Source organism: Zeugodacus cucurbitae, chromosome 5, assembly GCF_028554725.1.
Source record: "Zeugodacus cucurbitae isolate PBARC_wt_2022May chromosome 5, idZeuCucr1.2, whole genome shotgun sequence".
Classification (NCBI taxonomy): domain Eukaryota; kingdom Metazoa; phylum Arthropoda; class Insecta; order Diptera; family Tephritidae; genus Zeugodacus; species Zeugodacus cucurbitae.
In genome coordinates this window covers 14,048,924-14,072,716 of record NC_071670.1, presented here as the reverse complement: position 1 = coordinate 14,072,716, position 23,793 = coordinate 14,048,924, and the positions used below count along the sequence as shown (strand labels likewise).

At 32.3% G+C, this 23,793-nt stretch overlaps 2 protein-coding genes across 8 annotated transcripts; one reads left to right on the top strand and one right to left on the bottom strand.

The window, feature by feature from the left end:
• Positions 1 to 3,290: 3,290 nt before the first annotated feature.
• On the bottom strand, positions 3,291 to 23,528 carry LOC105219495 (protein suppressor of sable). Of its 6 annotated transcripts, none has more exons than XM_011195671.3 (8): positions 23,359 to 23,528; positions 9,872 to 10,478; positions 9,564 to 9,778; positions 9,078 to 9,437; positions 8,162 to 9,003; positions 7,367 to 7,539; positions 6,527 to 6,636; positions 3,291 to 6,432 (listed from the first exon to the last, which is right to left on the bottom strand). In XM_011195671.3, exons 2-8 carry the CDS (start codon positions 10,281 to 10,283, stop codon positions 4,765 to 4,767), a joined length of 3,780 nt encoding a protein of 1,259 aa, XP_011193973.2. In that variant the 5' UTR covers positions 10,284 to 10,478; positions 23,359 to 23,528; the 3' UTR covers positions 3,291 to 4,764. The 6 variants fall into 6 exon arrangements, with proteins under 6 accessions (XP_011193973.2, XP_011193970.2, XP_028900933.2 ...); XM_011195668.3 differs by having other exon boundaries at positions 7,367 to 7,578; positions 23,359 to 23,527; XM_029045100.2 differs by lacking the exon at positions 23,359 to 23,528 and adding an exon at positions 21,511 to 21,782 and having other exon boundaries at positions 7,367 to 7,578.
• LOC105219498 (uncharacterized) lies at positions 11,134 to 14,502 on the top strand. Of its 2 annotated transcripts, none has more exons than XM_054232229.1 (2): positions 11,134 to 11,993; positions 12,390 to 14,502. In XM_054232229.1, the coding sequence occupies exon 2, from the start codon at positions 12,401 to 12,403 to the stop codon at positions 14,402 to 14,404; it is 2,004 nt and encodes a 667-aa protein (XP_054088204.1). In that variant the 5' UTR covers positions 11,134 to 11,993; positions 12,390 to 12,400; the 3' UTR covers positions 14,405 to 14,502. The 2 variants fall into 2 exon arrangements, with proteins under 2 accessions (XP_054088204.1, XP_011193975.2); XM_011195673.3 differs by lacking the exon at positions 11,134 to 11,993 and adding an exon at positions 12,000 to 12,129 and having other exon boundaries at positions 12,390 to 14,500.
• Positions 23,529 to 23,793: the final 265 nt, after the last annotated feature.

Below are 23,793 nucleotides of genomic sequence, written 5' to 3'. Positions count from 1 at the left end.
CCTGTAACTTGGTGTTAAATCACCCACTAAACTCAGAGAAAAATATATGTTTGTTGATATGGGTTTGGAATGAGGTTATTGATAAAAAAAAATCACATCAAATTATAAGCAATTATAATAAGTTACAAGATTTTTGTTGTTATTCATATAATTCGAACTTTCTCTACATTTATACAAGCAGTATCACTGAAGCTCAGTGATTAATTGAGGATTACACGGGATCTCACATTCCATGTTATATTTTCCTTGGTTTTTGAAAGAATTCTTCTAGTATTTCATCAACTGACAGATCAATATCCCTATGAATACTCATTGATGCTAGACCATTAAGCCTATCTTGACCTGTCCTATTTCGTAAATATGTTTTTATTCTCTTTAAACTTGAAAAACTTCTTTCCGGTGATGCTAATGAAACAGGCAATAATGCCAATATGCGTAAAATCTTGAAAACATTTCCAAAAGACTTTTTTATCACTGCTTCTAAAGCTTCGAGAGCATTCCGTAAATGCTTGCCTGAAGTTCGCTGTTTCCACATTTTCAATTTTTCACTCCGCAAGAGTGTTCTGTTCTGAAAACAGTTCCTAAAACCCCCACCAAAAAATTTTTCTGGATTCGCCTCTGCTGTAAATGTATTGCTTGTATTCAGCGTTTCCAAAATAAACTACTAAGAAGTATAGTTAATGCTCCTTGGTATGTTAGATCTGCTGACCTTGGTGTGAATTCAGTTGTAAACGAAATAACCAAACTTGCAGAGACTCACGAAATGAGGCTTATACAGCATTTAAATGAAGAGGCATTCAGACACATCGAGTAAATCGACTGAAACGTAAGAGGCAACTGTAGCAGCAAATGAATTTCGCTAACATTTAGCTTTTAATTATTTTTTTAACTTATAAGAATTGAATTGTTGTTAGTATTTAATCATTGTAAACTAGGTACAATTGTAAAAAAAATGACAAATTTTTGGCATATATTTGCTCGAAAAAACGTTATAATACAAATTTAAATAAATTTAAATTTCCTTCTACTAGATAATGTTATTCGTAAATTTTCAAGAAATTGTATACACCGAGTTGAAAAACTGAGTTTTGAGATAAACGCGTTTAAAGTTTAACATTCATACGGATGTGGCCTGATGGGCAGAACTTCCAAAGGGTATATCTTTTAGAATGTTACTCGAATTCGTTAGATATTTCGTTAGATATTTTTTTATAACATTTTGAACATATTGCACTATTTAATCTAATATATAAAATTCTCGTGTCACGGTGTACGTTATTGAACTCCTCTGAAACCGCTCGACCGATTTTCGTGAATCTTAGCGTGCATATCGGCTAGGGTGGAGAATCGGACAACATCAATTTTTCATCCTCCTAAATGTTAAGGGTGGTCCACCCCTAAATTGCCGAACAAATTAAACATTTTCTAAAATCGGGAAGTTATTGGTTGTTGAAGTTCAAACCGATCTGGCTAATTTTAGTCTTGAAATATTCGTGGAAGGCCAGAAAAAGATTAGAAAGTGAGTAAATATGAAAAAATTGCGAGGAAGATATCAATAAGAGAATTTTATTCGAGTTGACAAGAAAAATATAAAAAGAGAAAACAAAAAAATAATATTTTGAAGGTTGTCATTGTTGCTTTGTTAAAATATTTTTGTTATTGTTCAATTGTATAAGGTTGTGTCGATGGACCAAAACAATTTGTAAAAAATAAGGAAAGGCTAAGTTCACGTCCAACCGAATATTTTAAACTCTCGCAATTTATTGATGTAATTTTTTTAAGATAACACACAATTTGACCTATATATTCGGCATAAAGTCCAATGAAAATCATCATATATAGTATATGAGGGCTGATGTAAATCCAGAACCAATTTCACTCATTTTCACCACCAAGGTTAACGGGAATAGGGGCAACTTGGCACCTGTTAGTAGGCAAACAAACGGCACATTCGGCCTTGAAATTACTCCTATATTGCAAATGAACGAAACACCAGTTGGCAAAATCGCCAAAAATACCGCTATAACGAAGATTTTCCAAATAGTCAAGAAGTCGCTGGAGGTACTGCACAGGACTTTAAAAGATCTTGATTGTCGATGAACGTTTTTGGTGGAGCCAGGATTCTGTTAGCAGGTGATTTACGCCAGACTCTTCCAATTACTCCTGGATCAACTGTTACTGACGGGCTAATCGCATGCCTAAAATCATTTAATTTGTGGCGACACATAAAGAATCGCCAATTAACAACTAACATATGAGTATTTTTTCAACAATATCATACTGCGATTGTAGAAATAGTTGAAAATGGTAGCGACGCAGTCGACACCTCGATGGATTAATAACATTTTTAACGGGTTTCTGTCCCTTCATGGCCTCGAAAGAGGAGCTTATTCATCGTGTTTTCCCTGACATGAAACCATAATATAATAAACATAAATGGCTGATTGAATGACCTATATTGGTGGTAAAAAACAAGGATGATCTTAATGCGACAATTTAGAATTTCGTTAAAGGAGAGTTGACACAGCTACAAACCAGGATGACGTATTCAATTATCCCACAGACTATTTTAAATTGCTGGACTATCCCCACTCACTTGCAATTAAAAGTAGTGTGAGTTGTCATCATGCTGCGTAACATAAATCAACATCAAACTTTGCAAAAGAACAAGACTGGCTGTGAAGAAGGTAATCAATATCGTCACCAAAGCCAAGATAAAGCCAACTATGAAATTTGGTCATTTGTTTGGTCAAAAATAACCTAAATCGTGGTGTTTTCATAAGAAATAATAATGGTTACTTGAAATAAATTGCTACATTTATTGTTTTATGATATTACAACGTATTTGATATTATTATTTATTTAAACTATTTCAAGTTGTTTAAATAACTATGATTTTTTAATTTTATGATAAATATGTATGTATGATATTTACATATAAACGATGTCACTGGTAATATACATATGTAAATGTATACTCGTATATGTACTTATGTAGGTCTGTAGTATAATTCATGTGATTTGTTTTTTAACAAAATGTTTAGCTTAACTTACACATAATATGTATATGTCTACATACATACATAAGCATACTGTTATGTGAATTACATACAAAAATCTTAAGTGTAGTTAATTAAAAATAAATAATAGCATGTCGTTATTCATTACACCCACACGCAACGCCGTTAGACATTTTCAAAAATCAATGCTAAACCTTAATTAAAATATGTATATATATAATATATTCGCTGTAAATACTGAAAAATTTTAAATTCTGCGCACGCACAGTGTCGCAAGTTAACTCACGAAAAAAATTAAATATTTGAAATTAATACAAAACATATTCTTTCACATTTTATTTTTTACAAAATAATTTATGCATGTATTTACATTAAAAACATAAATTTTTGTTATGTTTAATTATTTTACAACTAATCGAAATAATTTTCAAATAAATTTTTTTAAATTTTATAAAAAAAATAATAATACTAATTTTATAACATAGCTTCCAGGGACTGTAGTCTTGTCGAGAGAGTATTTAAGTTATTTTTATTTCTATTTCTTTATTTTTTTGCACACAAAGTTAAAAAAAAAAATCTTTTCTTTGCGTTTTATATTTTTTTTTATAATTTTATATTTTTTGTTATTCTTTATTTTTTTTTTTTAATTGTTGTTAAATTTTGTAAACTCAATAAACATGAAAAATTGTTTTAAACAATTCAATAATTAGAATTTGAAATATTTAAAAAAATAGCTTTCGTTTTTCTTAAACTCGCTTGTTCGAATTTTTTTTTATTTTTTGTTTTCTATTAATTTTTTTTTTAATTTTTCGAAAAAATATAGTTTAGTTTTATATATTCATAAATGTTGAAAAGAGAAACAAAACGAAATTAAAAAAATAATTTTTCAAAATAGTTCTTATAAAAATTTTAGCGTTACCAGACAGTAAAAATTGTAATGCGAAAAAAACATCAAATAATATTTTGATTACTAGTTCTTAAGTAAAATTGGCTTGCAAAATTTATGTAAATAAATAATTTTGTGTTTGAATTTTAAATAATTTTCTTATTTCTACTGGTAAGAGAAAATATTGTGAAACAACTTTTTAGGTTATCTGCGCTTTTGTTTAATATTTTTTTATTTTTCTATTAATTTATTGTTTATTTTATTTTTAAATTTTTTTTTTTTGTATATTAATTTATTTTTAATTTATTTATATATTGTTTATTTTACTTTTATAATTGTTTTATTAATTAAATTATTTATTATAATTTGTTTATTTTATTTTTATGATGTTTTATTATTTTGTATTTAATTTATTTTTTTTGTATGAACTTTAAAAAACAATGGAAGTCTGCATATAAATTTATGTGGCAACACTAAACTAGCTTTTTAATTTAAATTTGTAATTTTTTTATTAATTTTGAAATCCACGGCCTGCTTTTATTTATTTTTCTTTTCAATTTAAGTTTGTGGAACACTGCTCTCAGCAAAACAAACAAATGTACACATAATTTTTGTTTTTATATACGCATTTATGTACTAATACTTGTACTTATTTATTTATAAAAAATATTTATTTATTAAAAAATAATAAAATGTTAATTGCTAGCTACACAAATCCATTTTTTATGAAAAATTCTTATGTAATTATTGTTTGCTTATCATTAAAATCATATATATATATATATGTATATATATTTAGATTTATATAATATATCAACTAAGTTAATTATTTAAGTCTTGCATTAAGTTGCATTGTTGTTAAATAAAATTGCGACGATTGTGCGGATTTCGGCGATTATGTCCGCCGCCCATATTGAAATTACCGGGACCGTTACCGCCGCCCATTTGTTGTTGTTGCTGGAAGTTTAAGAAACCAAATGGCAATTGTGGTGGTCCACCCGCTTGGAAATTTCCCCCATTCGAGACGAACGGATTGAATGGCCTCGGTGGAGGTCCCAGTAAACTACTACTAACCAGGAGTGGTGATATGCCCGAAGCGCTAGCGCTAATTGGCATCTGTGGCATCACCAGATTACCGGGATAATTCGGCGGTGGCTCGCGAAAATCATTGAGGAAGCCAAATCCGGCATTCGGGAAATTCCGCTGTGGATGTGCGTAGTCCAATTGTTGCATAAAATCGACACGTGCCTCGGCATTCGCACTCATGTCAGCTTCTTCCTGTTTATCGGATTCGATTTTATTTACCTCGCCATTTTCATCTATGAAAATGCCCAACTGTATTAGTATGTCGTCGATGATCTTCTTATTGCAATTGATGAAATTAAAGTTTTTGTCGGGCGATGTGTCTTGATGGAAGCGCCGCAATTCGGTGATAAGACGCGCCAATTCTTGATTATACTGTATCTTCATGTTCGAGTTCAATTTGCGATACCAATCGGAACTTTGCATTTTCTCACGCATTTCCTTACCCAAGCCCGCAATTTCCGCATTTATGCCATCGCCCGCGGCATTGCCGATGCCACCGGCAGCACTGCTACCAACAGACTTCTCTGCTTCATTCGCTTTGGCAGCAGCCGCCGTTGACGCTGAATTCGCCGCACATCTGGGATCTAAACGCGGATCCGTACGTGATGTCGCTGTTGTTGTTGTCGGCGCTGACTTGCTAACGCTGATGCGCTCTTTCGTATGCCGTTCACTGTTCGTCGGTGTGACGGTGAGTGAGCTGGGCGGTGTATAGTATTTGGGCGACTCGTCAGCTTCGGGTGAGGCGATGGTGTTGCTGAGTTTGCGTCCGGAACGCTTCAACGCCACTGTGGTGGCAAGCGTTTCGGGTAAGCCGAGTATGCGGCGTACTCGCGGATCTGCCGTATGTGTGGTGGCGCGCAAACTGCGCCGTAAATCCGCATAATTTGCTGGTGGCAAGGCGAACTCAAATACCTTATATGTACGCGGCAGATGTGACGAGATGGAGCCGTCGATTTCGGTGGCCGGTGTGTAATTCATCACACCATCGAGTGGTAATATACTACCACTGCCGCTCAAATAACGCATATCCTTATCATTTTTCATGCTGCGCTCCGACAGCTGACGCTCATCCTCTTCGGCTTGTACTGCACTGAAGTCGTACATGGTTTTGCGCTCGTAAACTGGTTCTTTGCTTTTGCTTGGTCCATCATCATTGTCAGCCGAGTCGGAGGCTTCGGGTGTGGTGGATTGTGTGCGTGTTGGTGTTTGCGAGCGGGAACGTGAGCGCGAACGTGACCGCGAACGCGAACGCGTGCGACGACGTGCACGTGACGTTGCGTTTGTGTGTTCGTTAGGCTGATAACCAATATAAGCGCTCGTGCTGTTCGAATGTGGTTTATCGTCGTTCTTTTTGAAATCGAGCGGATTCGTTCGGAAGGGATTGTAGGGATTCAAATTGATGCCCAACCGATATGCCAGATCGCTGCTAGTCTTCGGCGGCTGTAATAAAGATAAAAGGAAATCACGTATGAGTATGCATGTAAAACTGTTAAGAGAAATAAGAAAAGTCAAGACAAATTAGTTTCAAACGTACCTCATCGTGCATATTGTCACTTTCATTAATTGATGTTGTTCGCGCATTCTCTTCATTATCGAGATTGCCGTCATCGATGACCAATTGCTCTTCATCACGTTCATCCTCAACTAAAAGAGAAAAAAATTGTGAATTTGTTAAATGTGGTGCAGTTGAGAATTGAGGTTAGGTTAGATTGTAAGCATCAGCGCAGCGCTTAAAAATCGTCATAAATAGTTTTATACTTTCGTAACAAAGTAGTAATAGTTTTTTTCACATAACGGTTGTTCGTAAGTCATACAACTAGACGAGTTAGATATAAGGTTATATATATCAAAATGATCAGGATGGCGAGACGAGTTGAAAACCGGAACCCACATAACTTAATATTGAATCCCATCTGATTCCTTCATTTTATAAAATATACATTAGGATCCAATGAAGACAGTGGAATAAAACTTTACACAAATACTGTATTTGAGCTGTGGCACCACTTGTGGAAAAATTGTCGAAATTGGACTATAACTTGTCAATGCCCCAGATATCGTACATTGAAGATAACTCGGCGCCTAAGGAAGATAACTCGACGCCTAATTTTCATCAAAAATGTTGGTAAATCTGTCAGATATTTCAATTTAATTCAGAAGGAATATTTTTCTTTTAATAGTGTGTCTCAGTCCCAAAAATGGTCCAAATTGGGTCATAACTTCCCCTTGCATCAAATTATCAAACTTCCGGTGGGCTTTATACCGCATATATCGGTTAATATGTGAGATATCGGAGCAAAATTTAGTGAAGTGGTGACACCCAAAAACGCCAAAGTTCATACATAACCTAGAATATTATTTTGATTATACTTACATGCATCATTGCGATCGTAAGCTAAATTCGAATCCTTTAAATATTGTGAATATTCGAAACGCTTTACGCCGCCGCTGTTGTTACTATTCGAGTCCAAATCCATATTAAGATTCATACGTGTTGAAGCAGGGCCTGCTGATAAAGTTTCCATGGCTGCTGTAGTTGTTGTAGCACTAGGAATAGAACGCATATCAACATCGCGTGTTGTAGGACTATATGTAGTGGATGGCATAATACAATTACGTTGAATGAAAAGAATTAAAAATAAAAACAATCAAATCAATACAAATACATACACAAATTATTCAAGTAAAATGGGTTGGGTAAAATATACAAATAACGGTTAATAATGCAAATGTAAAGTAATTAAAGCGCAATTAGAGACATAAGGCAGTATTTTGAAAAAAAAAAATGTTAAGTCGTATACTAAGAGCTTTATATTATTTAACGCTGTACATGCAAATTTAATCAAAATTGATATAAACCAAGAAAACTAGCAACAATTAGGCACATATGCCTGTTTTGCATTTTTTTTTGAGGTTATGGTGTATGGGATCAGGAATTTATAATTTCTAATTGACACGAAAATTATTCATAAAGCAAAACAAAAAAAGTAATGAAACTAATGTTATGCGGTTAATTATGTGTAGATAAGGCATACAATTTAAATAAATATTTCTTTAGAAATAAAATAACACGAATAATTAAAAAAAAAAAAACGAAAAAGAAAATATATTACTACAACTAACATATAAGGACATACATGTGCGCTATTTATAATACTTGATTACTTACGCTGTGTCCTCATCCTCCTTGGCTGCATTGTTTTCCATTTTACTTTGCACTTTCTTCTGTACTTCACTGATTTCTACGAAGTCAATGCCGATCTCTTGCAGTTGACCGAATGTGAACCGATTGATCTCCTGCAAATTGGTTATACCCAATTGTGTTAGCTTTTGTATGTGTTCCGTTTTCATGATGCCGTCGAGATTTTTCAAATCCAAATAGCTGGGCAACTGTGCGCTGTTGGCGTTATGCTCTGGCGCTGGCGCTGGCGGTGGCGGTGATGCTTCACGTGTACTTGAATCTGTCCAACGTGATTTACGATGTTTGTCCACACTTAGCAGTGACACTGGCGGCTTCACAACAATATCAAATAGTGAGGGTATATTACTGTGTGATTGTTGTTGCTGATGTTGTTGTTGGCTTTGATGTTGATGATGATCATTCGTTGAATTACTACCACCACCACCTTGATTGCCACGCCTATTATTACCCGTTGATATATTAACTATGGTTGACCAAGTATTCTCCACTTTGTATTCTTTGCATAATTCCTCATTGCGTTTCGTCATCATTGCGATGGCATTATCACGTGATATTCTTTTGAAATTGCCAAGTATCTCTTTGGGCGCGGTTTCTAAATGCTTTAGCAATATATTGCGCAGTTGCTCGGACAACGGTGCTTCGTGCATGAACTTACACGTTTCACGATTGGGACATTCCATACCAAGATAATAGTATTTGCATGGGAAATCCGAATGCATGTAGGAACATTTATCTTTTTTGGCACAACACTCCATCAAATAGAATTTGCACAACTCCATTTTGCGGGGCTCCTGTCTATGTTTGTCATCCTACATGGAAGCGAAATATTTTATTAACATTATTAACTCTAATTTATATAAACAAAAAAACAAATTACACATACATTTGAGTCGCGTCGTGAGCGTTTCTCTGGTATGCCACTACGTCCGTTATCGTCCCGACTGCGCGCACGTCGATCGCGTCCACGTTTGCGATCCTTTTTGTTGCGCCTACGTCGACGTTTATTATCGCCACCACCACCGCCGCCACCTCTATCACCAGCCCCATCCAGTGAGTCGCTGTCGTACGATGTGTACGATTCGTCAGCCGAGTCGTAAACGGGATAGGCGGATGGTGCATATTTGGGCGCGGGTGTGCTGGAAGGACTGCCACCGACCACATTCAACATTTCGAAGTCGTCCTCATCATCTTCTGGTGGCGCGGCGCCATTAAAGGACTCCGGCGACATATAACGTGATTTATCCTGCAGGAAAGTATGAAGTAAATTATGTTTTAAATGGAAAATATTTAAATATGTTTTTTAAAACTTCATTCATAAAACTAGTTTATTGTTCTACTTCATTTGCTAATTCTAATGCATTTCAATTACCTTATCCTTGCGATCCTTTTCCTTCTCCCTATCTTCGCGTTGTTTTTTACGCTTTCTGCGCCTGCTACTTCTACTCTGGCCATGACCGGGCGCAGACGAATCATTGTCCTTCGTGTCCTGTTGACGTGCCTCCAAGCACTTGGGTAATTGTGGCTTAACGCCAGCTTTATTTAAAATGTTTGACAGCGATTTCTCCACCTCCTCCATGTAATCATCTATGCAAAATAAATGTCAAAAATCAACAAAAATTACTATATAACAGTACAACATATGGCGAGTTTATTTCAAAATTGTATTACGACCCCTACCTGCTGGCGGTTGACCCTTTTTGTTTCTGCGCGACTTGGCGGCAGCATCCGACTTGCTGTTGCTGCCACCTGTCACCGCAGCTGTGGGCGATGGCGTATGATCATGTGACAAGTCGATTATCGGTATTTTCGCCACCGCATCCGTTATTTTTTGTGGTGTGCCACCATTATCATTGACAGTCGAAGTGGCGCTCGCATTATTTGCACTACTCGTTATTGTATTTGTAATAACAACATCATCATCATCCTCATCATCATCGATTTCACCATCTTCTAAGTCCTCCATATCAAGAGGCTCAGCATTTGCAGCGACCTGCTGTGTGGCAGCTGTTGTGGTCGCCTTTGTGGCGGACACTATTGTCGGCTCACTTGTGGTGGCATCACAACTCACTGTATTGCTTTCCTCGGACATGCTGACATTAGTCTCATGTGTTATCGTGCAAATTTAATATGCTTTGCTATTTGTTTTATGCTTGTTAATGATTCAAGCGCTCGTTTGTTTGTAGTAACTCGTTATAAAACGTGTATTAACAGTACAGCTAATGGTTTATTGAAAGTTTTCCTTATTTAATTAAGAACTTAAGAGATCTTATATAGTTGTAGAAATCTGCAAATACAAAATAATAGTAGAGAATGGGTTCATTGTAGTTTCTTTCACTGCAGCTGCAATAGTACAATATATTTTTTTGAGATACTTATAAAATTAAATTGAAAATCGATTTGACATTTATGCAAGAGAAATGTGTTTTTTTTTTTTGGTTTAATTCAGTATTGTTTTTCGCAAAGTAGTGACATAGTAGATGTGTATAGTAAGTAGAGTACCAAAAAAATTAAGCGACAGCTGTGAAGTTTATATAAGAATTTTTTTTGTATTAAAAATAAAATTATTATCCTATTAGTTAAAAAAATATTTCCATATAACCAAAAATCGTTAAATTTAAAAATATAGCAAATATACATTTAGAGATACCAAAATTCATGGTCTTTTTTTTGGTCTTATCGGTCGTTTGGTTTTTGATCGATTCAAGTAAAATTCTAATCGATATTCACTTTAGAAGTTCCGAACAGTTCAGTTTCAATTTAAAACTTTAAACGCGTTTAATCCAAAACTCAATTTTTTGAGTCGTTGGACAGGATTTCTCCAAAAGTTATGAAGCGAAACGACATTATTTATCGAGCCAATATATGGCGAAAATTTTACAAAAACTAATTAATTGTTTATTGTCAAATTCTGTCGAAAATACAAATTTTAATATTTTTTCCATCGTTCAATAACTAGGTTTATCCATGTACTATTGAAACATTTTTGTTTTATGGAGTTTAGATGAAGCAATGAGTAATGCTGTTCACGGCAAGCGACAAATACTGTTTACAAAATACTGTTTAAGTTGCTATACCAGTGTGACACTTTCAAAAAAAAAACGATTTTTATTGCTTATTCGATAGATTATACTTTCAAAAATATCCTGCAAGTCGGCAAGGTCGTATCTTGAGTAGTTTTTGAATGGCAGCGTTTAAAGAGTGACCGCTTACAAGTATAAACCGCTATAGTTGAAGCTTCAAACGCGTTTTCCTCGAAACGACATTTTTCAAAATTGCTGACATCATAACTCAACGAGAAATTGAACGATCGACTTCAAATTGAAACTGATATTTACTATACAATGATATTTTGTTTGGTTGAAAATTGTCAATTTGGCTTTAAAGAAACGACCATTTTTTACCTAAAATAACGACATTTTTTCCAGAACTACGACAACTACAAAAAATCATAAAATATTGCTGAAAATATAGCTTATTATATCCAAAAAAAACTTCGAAACATTCGATCGAGTACTTTCTTAAAACAAATATTCACGAAAATCGCCTAATTTTTCAGGGGTTAAGTTTTCGGTATGTTTCAATTTAAATTTTACAAAATACAGTTTAAATATGTATGTATGTATATTTGATATGCTGAATTGCTTAAAAGAAAATGTATATGATTGTATATCGCTCATCTACACGAATAGTGTCACAACTAAAAAAATCCGATTGCTGAGTATGCAGAAATATATGTATGTGCGCAGTTTCATTGTCCATATTTTGTAAAAATTGCAAACTGAAAAACTTGAATGTGTGTGTAAGTATGTGACGTTATTCAGCTTGTTATGTCGTATTATTTTTTAACCACAACAACGACACATCTCAGTTGTGTCAGAATTGTCATGACGTGAAGTTTGTTTTTGTTTTTCAGAACGAACGATATTAGTGAAAAGGTAATTGCAAAAATCATTTTTCATGCTGCTAAATTTCTTGTAAACCGTAGAATTTTGTTTGGAGACAATATTTTTGAAAAAATTATAAACGCCGAATGAAGTATTTGGTTTTATGGCGTTGCATTTGATAAATGTATTAAATTATTATGTGTCACTATATTAAAATGTAAATGTGTCACTATTTAAGATAATTGTACCCTTAATAACACAAAATTATACGCTCTTGTTGATAATGTAATCATGAAATTGTAATTTTTTAGGTTAGTGCAAAATGTCAGCAACTGTGTCACCACGTTCATCATCGTCATGGGAAGACTGTGGCGTTTCCATAGTTGACATGACAAATGCGTCCAGTAACAGTGTCGACAGCAATAACGAGGCACGAATGAGTTCAGCCGCCGCTGTAGTTAACCAAAGTGATGATATATTTTTTGTAGAAGATTCTTCTAGTACAATATCTTTGACGCCACCACTTCGAAAGGTTTCTTCTGATGTACGACTACCAACATCAACTGCGAACACAGAAAATGCTGCTATCAATAAATTTAACCCAGCAAAGACAGGCAGAAAAAGAAGGAAGCAACCAGAAAAATGGAAAATAAACATTATTAAGAAAAAGCGTAACAGTGGAGAGCAATATGTAAGTTTGAAGAAAATTATGCGAGATAAAAGAGAAATAAAACCTGCTTGTAAAAATTGCCGTTATGAATGTACAAAACATTTTAACGAGGATAACCGAAAAGAAATATTTTCGACATATTGGGCACTTGCTGATATTGAGAAACAAAGGCAATTTATTGCTAATTGTATGCAAATCGTGGAGCCCAGACACCGCTCCGTGTGCGTGGGCGAAAATAAAAGAACTCCTCGTCAAAATAATATGGCGTATTTTTTGCAAAATGGCGATGTTGCTATACGTGTTTGCAAATTATTTTTTAAAAACACACTTGATATCAATGATCGGCCAATACGTACCGTTATGGCAAAACTTGAAAAACCAGCTAAAGCTAACGAAGTATTGGAACCTGATCAGCGAGGCAAACATGGTAAACATAAAAAAGTCGATACTCACATAGCAGCTGGAGTTAGGGAGTTTATTGAAAATATTCCCAAAATCGAAAGCCATTACACGGCGGCAAATACAACTAAAATATACATTGAGGGCGGTAAAACAATATCAAGTATCTATCGAGACTATGTTGATCTGTGCAAAGAAAAGAAGCAAGCATTTGCTACGTACATTTATTTTTATACAACATTTACGGAAGACTTCAATATCTCATTTTTCGCGCCAAAAAAGGATTTGTGCGCACAATGCGAGGCCTACACTGATATGACAGCAGCAGAAAAATTGAGCTACAAAGCCATACATGAAAACCACTTGCAGGAGTCAAATTTTGCGCAAGAAGCTAAAAGAAAAGACATCGAAAATGAAAATGCAGTCGTAGCAGTCTATAATTGGCAAGCCATCATGCAATTACCGAAAGGCGAAGCCTCCACATACTACTACAAATCTAAAATAAATGTGTTTAATTTCACTGTATACAATATGAAAACAAATAATTGTCAATGCTACGTTTGGGATGAAGCCAATGGCAAGCGTGGCGTTAATGAATTAGGCACATGCGTTTTGGAATATATAAAAAGTTTGGCGCAAAATAATCACGATGAAATCATATTTTATTCCGATAATTGTGCTGGACAACAGGAAAATAAGTTCATCATTGTTATGTATTTATATGCCGTACGATATTTGGGCATAAAATCCATCACACACAAGTTCCTTATCAAAGGCCATAACCAAAACGAAGTTGATTCAGCACATACTCTAATAGAGCGCGTAACTAAACGTATGCTCAAAAGTGGTCCAATTTACACCACTGAATCATTAATTACAATAATTAGATCAGCAAAGAAAACTGGTCAACCATTACTTGTGAAAGAAATGTGCTATGAAGACTTTTTTGAGCTGAAAATATTACTGAATGACATGGGTCCTTTCAATATGCGACAAATTAAACTTTCTGAACTTAAAGTACTAAAAGTACAACGCGCGTCACCCAACACTGTTTTTTTCAAAACATCTTACGCTGAGGCACAATACAGCGAAGCAAATATAATCAGTTCCAAGAAGCAGCAAAATACAAGAATTGACTTAACCAAAGCTTACAAGTGTAAAATTGGGATTCCAAATAATAAAAGAGAAGATATTAATGAATTAATTGAAAAGAACATTATTCCGCGGTTCTATCATGAGTTTTATAATGCATTGTAACTAAATAATTGTGTTTTGTTTTATTGCAATGAATTCAGTTCAATAAAACGTTTTCCAACGATCTACATTAAAATCGACTTTTTTGAGTTGTGACACTATTCAAGTAAATGAGCGATATGAAAGTGATTCATTGAAACCATTAGCGAATATGATTCATATAAGTTTCAAAAATTTAAAAAATTTTGTGAAAATGGCAAGTACAGTCTCGAAATAATGACACATACATTGCATATACATTTCGGATTGTTCAAAAATTTTATAATCTCTAATTGCTACATATTTGCCTCATGAAATACATGACTTTTGAATAATGTCACATTTTGTGCTTTTCCTTTCAATATCAAGTGCAATTGATAAATAACAAAATAATTGAAACCGTTCTGCAATTTGTTTTTAAATACTCAAGTACTTAATGGTGTCATTACAAATAATGGTGCAATGTACTTAGTCGTTGTCACGTTTTCGAAACAAAGCACATTACAAATGATTTCAAAATCAACAATTTACAATTGATTTAGTTTTTACATTTACAAAAAGTTTAATATATACGGGTAGACCTTTTCAGCTGAGATTTTTAATATCAACTTATATTAGTAGTAGTAGTCATACCTATTCTTCACGTAAGTATTATGTTTTTTAGCGCAATGCTTTAGCACAGACTGATACTGTTATAAATGAATGATATTTCATACGAAGAGCTTATTTATATGTTTTTTAAATGACAGTGTTGTGAAGTACATGAATTTCTCTCATGGAGAGTACTATCGCTCGCTCTCACAATCTGACGTTGCTCACAATTGCTGATAGTTTCTGTGCTCTAAACTTTCACTCTGAAGAAACTAAGAATTTTGATATTTTTTAGGGATTAGGGGTAGTAGGATTTTCAAAAAATCATTTTTTTTTTTTAATTTTCGTTAAGTGTAATATTTTAAAAATATACTCTGAAAATTTTAAGTTTATCCGATAATTGCTTTTAGAGTTATTCTACAAATAACAACGAGCGCTCCGGCACTCGCAACACGCTAGTGTGAAACTTTAAAAGATTTTTTCTCAAAACTATGTTTTTTGAACTAGTGACAACTGAAATGAAATTTCTACAGCTTTTAGAATGCATAATAAACTCAGGCCTGAACCAAAGATTTTTTTTTTCAAAAATTTCGATATTTTAAGACCAATTAACTGTTGATTTTTCCCGAAAATCTAGAAAAAAATTTCCTGAGGCCGCCATTTTGTTAATTTTTGCAAAAAAAGTTTAGTTCAGGCCCGGGATTATGTATTTATGAAACAAATTTCTTTTATCCGATTGATTTTAGATAAATCTCCAAGGATGCTATTTACATTTGTAAAATAACATGATTTAATAGCAAAAAAAAATTACTGAAAATTTTCATTTTTTCGTGTCTCTGACTACCCCTAACCTTAAGTTTAATGTTTTAAGACATTGGACAACATTATTCTTGATGAGAACTTTGAAGTATTTACAATTGAGAGCTTTGAGCTCTCATACATGTATGTATTCATTTGCATTTCTGAGTAAACTAATGATTTCAGTGTAAAGAAAAATATATTACACAATGTATTATATTTCATTATATTGCTTATAAACTGCGTAGGTCTTTCGCGTAATTTCTGTTGATTGTGGTTTTATAAATGCAATCACTCCAATGTGGCAATCTTGAGCGTAAGTCGACACTTGAGTCGTTATTTTGAGTACCTACTTATTATGTAGTATGTATAATTTAAATTTAATAATGCTGTTTATAAAACATATAGTACAGTATACTCTCGAATAGTAAATTCTCAGAAAGTAAATAATCGCGGAAAAGTTAATCACCTTTAAGATTACACATGCACCTCGAAAAAGTAAATTTTTTAATTTACTTTTCAGAGAGTGTGATAAAAAATTCGAAACGAAGCAAGCAGCGTTTTTTACGATGTTGCAAAAACACTTACTCTCTTGTTTATCGCATCTTTTTAGTAAATAAACTCTCCTACTTGATCCACTGGTTTAAAAATGAAAACGATGCAAATCAGGTGTCAGACTTTTTGAATTGTCGTACAAAAATGGTCAGAAAATATATTCCAAAAGAAAAAAAAAAAACAAAAGAATATTCAAGATTTTTTCTCTCCATAGTAAATACATATGTATGTATGTAAATGTAAATATGTTTTCCATGTAAATCCATATGTTTTATTGAAGCAAATAAATGAATGAATTTTTTAAGTTTAAAAATGCATTTAATATTATAAAAACAGATAATTTATGTATATATTTGGAAAAGTAAATTATTCGAAAAAGTAAAGTACCCAAAATACCAATCGATTTACTTTTCGAGAGTATACCGTAGTATGTTTCAGCAAAATTTTTTTTGAAACCACATACAAAGCTTATCATTATTTTTTTTTTTTTGCATTTTTAATCACTATTTGGTTTATGTGACTAACCGGAAACACTCGACCAAACGGACGTGCATATGTACATATTTATTGTAGTTATGTATAGCTGGTATTTCGCTGTTAAGTAAATGATTCACTGTGAATTTGTTAAAATTGTGAAAATTTGAACAAGCTAGTTTTCAAATATTTATCTGTACATTCATGTAAACTGGTTTCACAATTGCCAGCACATTTAAAACATCTGCAGTTACATATAGAAATTAGCAGCCACAAAAGAGCGCAATAATTTCAACACTTCCACACTCAAGTATACAAATCTAAACATGTACACGAGTAGCGGTTTTTTATAATTGCAATAAGCACGATTTGATATTTTACAACAAAACAAAGCAACAATTTGTACATTACTACGAAAAAAAAACATTTCACACTTGTAGCGCGAAACAGCTGTTGTATTAATATAAGCGCGAATGTGAGGGAAAAGGAAATGCCATACATAAACATCATCATTTGCTAAGCATAGACGCAAACCATGCCACCACCAAGAAGTGGGTAAAAATCGATTAAATGCTTGCATTACCGCTGTTTACACTGGATTAGAGCGGGAATTACTTGCAATAGTTCAAAAATTATGACTGCAGCTGCTTTTACATATAGCAACAACAAGAACAACAGTGCATTGTGGTATATTACTACAGCTGTTTTGCTTTCCACAATGTACGGGTATACTTCAATGCAGCGTTGAGATTTTTTGTGCATGCAATGAAGGATTGTTATTTCAACAGCTTAAAAAATATATGTAACATGTTATAACAACAACACACATACATATACAATGCACAAACTTTTTATGTATGCAGCTGTCAAATATTTGACACATCACATACATGCCTTCAGATGCACAAAAATCAGATTTGTTTGCCATGAAGTAGTTAGTATTAGAGATATGTTTCATTCATTTCAACAAATAAATTAGTTGTTTCTGCAAATATTTGACAGTAAAAAATATAATAATTACAAATAAAATATAATTATACATATAAATAGAGAATGCCTTATATTACAAGTAGTTACCTACAGATTTCATTTAAAATTAAATACATCTAGTTTCTATCACTTTTCGTTCATCACTAGCGCACACATATAGTAAGCTGAAATTGAAAACTGGTACTGTGGCTTAGATTCAGACTGGCATTATCGTTGCATTATGGAGATTTCTCAAACAAACAATACAAAAACAATCAATCATAGGTGCGCCAGGTAGACAAATGGTAAGGGAAATAAATGAGAAGTATGCAGGTTGTATCTACAGACATACATAAATATAAATATATACTTATATAGGGTCACATACACACACATATGTACAAGCAAAGGTTAAATGATAATATTGAGTGCATGTAGCAGAAACTTGTTTATTTATAAACACATTTGCCATGAACTATATCTTTCAAAGCCTTCACTTGTATTATATATGTATACAAATTAAATCTCTTGAGCTAGTAAAATTTACAGTTAACTCTTATTTTTGCTTGTAAGCAGATAAATTAACTTATTTTTAGGTTATGTTTACTGTTTGGCTAACTTTGGGCTAAAATCAACTTAGTTATTTACAACAATTTAATAAGGAAATATATATTGAACAACAACAAATTGATAATTCTATTGAGTACTCCATTATTAATGCATGTGTAAGGCATACCAGTTATGTGGTAAATAACTGCACTGTTAAAAGTAACGGAAGTAATTAAAATATATTTAAAACAAAGCTTAAACGTTGTATATTGAAATTTACACAAACCATTGAGAAAAACCAAAAAAAATGTTAAACATTTAAATTTGAAAATTTAAACAAAAAATAGTAAAAGAATTGAGTATCAAAATTGCATAAAATAATTGCGCGGGAGCATTCTAATTATCGATTAATTGCAAGTTAGAATTTTAGAAATAACACTGGAGCTTAATTCAAAAGTTATCGATTTATATTAATAATATACATATGTATTAGGTAATTTTAATAATTTTGTGTTGTTTATAATTTTATTATAAAATAATATAGTAATTTAATTTAAAAAATATCAAAATTTAATAAATTAATTATACCGGAGCAAATTTATAATTTTGTAAATTACACTGTGATAGTCAAAAAAAATACAAGACCAAATTCGACGGTTTCCTCCTATTTCGGGTCCTACGAATCGAAATTACTTTTTTGAGTTACAATCATGGTGTCATACAAAAATTTTTGTTGAAGTTTTTCATCAAAGTTGCCCATTGTAAGAGAAAGGCACATTTTTCTTGGGTCTCTAACTTTTTTAATGTTGACTTTTTTGGTAAACTTTCTTTGGCAAAGCTTCTTAGAATAAGTCCGTCTATAAGTTCTTAGATGACTGTAAACCCCAAAATCAATGTTTTTTGTGTCCTTATAGCCAATATGTCGAAAAAACTGAAATTTAATCCATTTTTTTTTTAATGTAGAATTTGGTCTTGTCTTTTTTTTTTGAAAAAAAAACTATCACAGTGTTATAAACTAATAATGAAATTTAATTAAATTTAATATAAATTTCTAATTAACAAATTACACTGGAGCTTTCGAATTAATGAGAATTTTACTTATGTTTTTACAGCGATATGACATACGTATGTATGTATGTATAAACCAAAAATAATTGTAAAAACTACTAGGAAGAAATACAAAAAAAAATTAAATAATCATTTCTGAAAACGGGATTTTAATGATATTAAATGAATGGTTAAGTCGAAATGAATAATTAAAAAAGTAAACACTTAAATCACAAACGTTTGTCAACAATCGTCATTTACAATCGATTTTTTGACAGTTCAACTGCCTTCTCCAATTTTTGTGTATGTATATATAGGAGAGACAATTGCTCGCTCTTGTTTTACTGTTCTCAATTATCTAAAGCCGTTCCCAATGCCAACAAATCAACTGTAAACAATACGGACAACAACAAAGGGCTGTTGAGTGTTAATTTAACAACAAAAAGAAGGGGAAAGAGGCACAGTGGCGAAAATTAATATACATACGTAGCGATAAATGCACTTTGTTTTATGAAGTTATTACTTCTATGAACAATTTTGTTTATTGTAATTTAACGCTTAGTATTGTATTGGTTTATGGCGCTGTTATTGGATGAATAAGCCTTGTAGATAAGATATAATCAGTTGACAGCGTTATATTACAAAGGAAATAATTAATATTAAAAAAAATCGCATTAAGCAACACTTATTTAATAAAAATAATTATAAATTAATACGGAATGTGTTGAAAATATATGATAAAACCACATGTATTTAAATATACTGTTATTAATTTATGCCAGCACGCAAATCTCACGCTTAATTAACTCTTTCAATGTTTGCAATTATGCCTTTTTTCTTATATACTATTCATATATGTATGTATGTATGTATGTATGTGTGCATGCTAATAATTTTAAGCTTTTTCATTTTTTTACATAATTTAGGTTCGTAGCAAGGAGTTTTCACTGTAGCTTTAAAAAATTAAACAAATCGATAATAAAATAGAGAAACTGACAACTCGACATATAAACAAGCATATCACTTAATAGGAAAACAACACAATATTATTTCAAAAAATGTGACCAAGTAAAGATAAAAAATATTAATTGCTCATATTTTCATCGCTATACATACGACATGCATATGTATACACTTATATATCACAAGAGTGCGAGTGTGTGTCGGCATACAATTGCTTGAAAGTGCGCGTCTGTCTCTCTTGCTGAATTGAGCAACCGTCTCTCTTCGCTTTTGTTATTGTTGTCATGTTTTGTGCCTACTGTACATGTAAATATGTATGTATGAATGTAATAATTTATAATTTTGACGTTGCAGTTTGTATGTTAATATGGTGCACTGTAAATACACAAAAGAGAAAGCTCCCAAACAAAAAGTATGAAATGAACCATAAATTATCGCCGATTTTAGTAATAAATGTGATATTGCAACACTGATATGATGATATGTACTGTGTAAATGATGTTTAATTTCTCGCACAATTTGCCAATAAAATATTGACATACAAATTACAAAAAAAACTGTAACGTACGTACTAATTAAATAAGCATATGCATTCTTTGTGCTCTCTGATCAGTGCTGTTGGAAATCAGCACACGTACGTACATATGGATGTGTGTCAAAGTCTGTTCGCGAAAATGGTGAAATCTTTATTTCCTGCTGTACATACATACAAACCGCAGTATTTTTTTTAATGATAATACGCATTTCGTGGGTAATAACCGATTCAAAAAACACTAATGGGAATGACAATACCCGAGAGAGTGGACATTTTACGTCAATATGTGAGAGCACAACGTTATCTACGCTACTCTCATATTTTCGCCTTCGCGCTCTCTCTCATTTTCTTTGACCGATTTCACACAGGCAATTTTTGTTGCGGCAATTCTTAGTTTTATAGGAGAGGGGGCGACCAAGGGAAGCGAAAGAGAGAGAAATTCTCCTCTCTTCGTCGCCCCCTCTCCTATAAAGTTAAGAATTGCCGCAACAAAAATTGCCTGTGTGAAATCGGTCTTTGTTGGCAGCCTTCAAATTAGGTATATAAACATATACATACATACATATTTACATATATATATTTATATATAGTTTATGCTCCTTTCGAGTAGGAGGAGCTAATTTTAATATACTTTACGTATTAATCATACATTTTATATTACTTTTTTTTAGATTTTACGCTTTTTTTCCAGTACGTTGTTTATATTTGTATTATATAATTAGGTAGTAGTATTTGTAGGTAGATAGTAGTGCCTTATATATTACTTAGATAAGACATTTTATTATTTTATGTGTTTCGCTTAAACTGACATGAAATATCTGTAATGAACAATTCAACAATTTCAACTTGAATGAGGCATAAAATCACCATTCATTTCTCAGTTCATGTCTGATGAATACACAACTCAGAAAGTGTTGCATTTCATCTAACGGGCAAAAACAAGGCCTTTTTGTATTAGCACATTAGTGTATTATTAGAGTAGGTTCCATTTCAAAAACTTGTCTGAACATTCATAAAAACAATTACTAATTTGCACAAAATGGTAATATTTGCTCAGACATCACAGTAGCGCCGTTCTGACGTAGGCTATATGTCGCGACCACACTTTTCATTGCTTGCATTAACATTTTATAAATCGAAAATTAATCTTTAACAGCCGGTTTCATGAAATTTTTTAATTGAAAATTAAGTTCCATTTAATTTTAATTTTTATTTAACTTAAGTGTTCCTGCGTTTCACCATTAATGACATTTGGCATCCAAAAAAATAAAAGGAAGGGATGTTAGTAAGAATAACAGCTGATTTATGTAAACAAATAAATTGTATTTCTTTGTCAAAATGGTAAACAAATGGGAAACGGCTGTAAATGTTTTTCACGAAATAAAAAATATAATTCTATTTTTTGTATAAGGCTTAAGTGCAATATTGCATATTTTGTTTCAAAAATGTTGGCCGATCATGAAATGAAAATTTTATGATTCCGGATTATATATCATTAAAAAATATATATGTACCTTATAAAAAATATAATACACGTCATTATTGATTTTAAGATATAGAGTATTTAAAAAGTTTGTATGTTAATCTTTATGAAAATAAGTAGATATAAATTTAAACGACTTAACAGGAATTCGTTTGTTTACACTTTTGATATTGATTTTTATATATAATACGTGTTAATATGCAAGCAATTAGCAAAATTTTTATTTATATGATATTTTATATATATAACTTACTGCTTATATGTTAATATACACTTTTCTCAACGTATATATAATAAATTGGATACTAGCACAGATTTTACATGTTTTATACAAAAAATAGTTAAAATATTCTACATAATTTTATGTTTTTTCTCGCTTACCAGTATATTTCAGTTACTTTTATTTTTATTTTTAAAAACATTAACGCTTTTAGAAAACAAAAATAATTACTTCGTAGGCCTGAATTTGTATATGGTCTCACCAAGTATCATAATTAGTTCAGAATTCCCACAAATCTCCAAACAAATAAACTTCGACAGCTGTCATTTAAGTTAATTTTTGCCCGCATATTAAATATGCGTTAGCAACACTGATTGAACGTGTACACACACACACACATACATATAAAAATGAAAAATATGTATGTATGCATCTTTCTTTGTACCACGTATATATGTATGTGCAATATATATATACATACATATATATATGCATACATATATTTAACCAAATATCGATTTGCGAATATAGCTACGTGCTTTTACTTTAAATTTCATTATTTTTTAAACAATATATTCGACGAAATATTGGTATGGCAAGTTATCACATGACATCTGATCCATTCGTGCAGTTCTCATGGCTCCGTTTCATTTCGAAACGAAGCACCAAGTACCCACGATGGAGGCGACAAAGCAATTGCCAAACGTAGCAAAAAAGACTCGGAACACATTTTACAAATTACATAAACCTAGGAATTAGGCTATTATTTATAACTAAAATTCTTTGTATATTACCCAAGGAACATTCACAATTATTGTTTAAACAAATTTCTTCTTTACAATCTCTCCATACAAAATTGCAGCAAATTCTTTCGTAGATAATCTTCCAACAATTATGTACCAACAGCCATTTTTCTCTGATTTCGGAATATCATACGAAGCGGTTTGGCCTGAACTCGATTTGTAGCAATTGTAGTAGCTATGATAATTGTGTGTAAATTGCTGAGTGTGAGAGAGCGCATACGTTTGAGCAAAGAGAGTGGAAGTGAATGTGAACATGACGTCATAATCAGGTATATACTTATATACATGTGAGGCTGCTGCTGCTTTAAATCAAAGTAAATACAGTAAATTATATTCCAATTTGTATTAAAATGTAAACGCGAAATGTAGAATGTGTAGTTTAAAGACAATAATAATATTTCAAAAACTAATAGTTTAGCTTAAAGT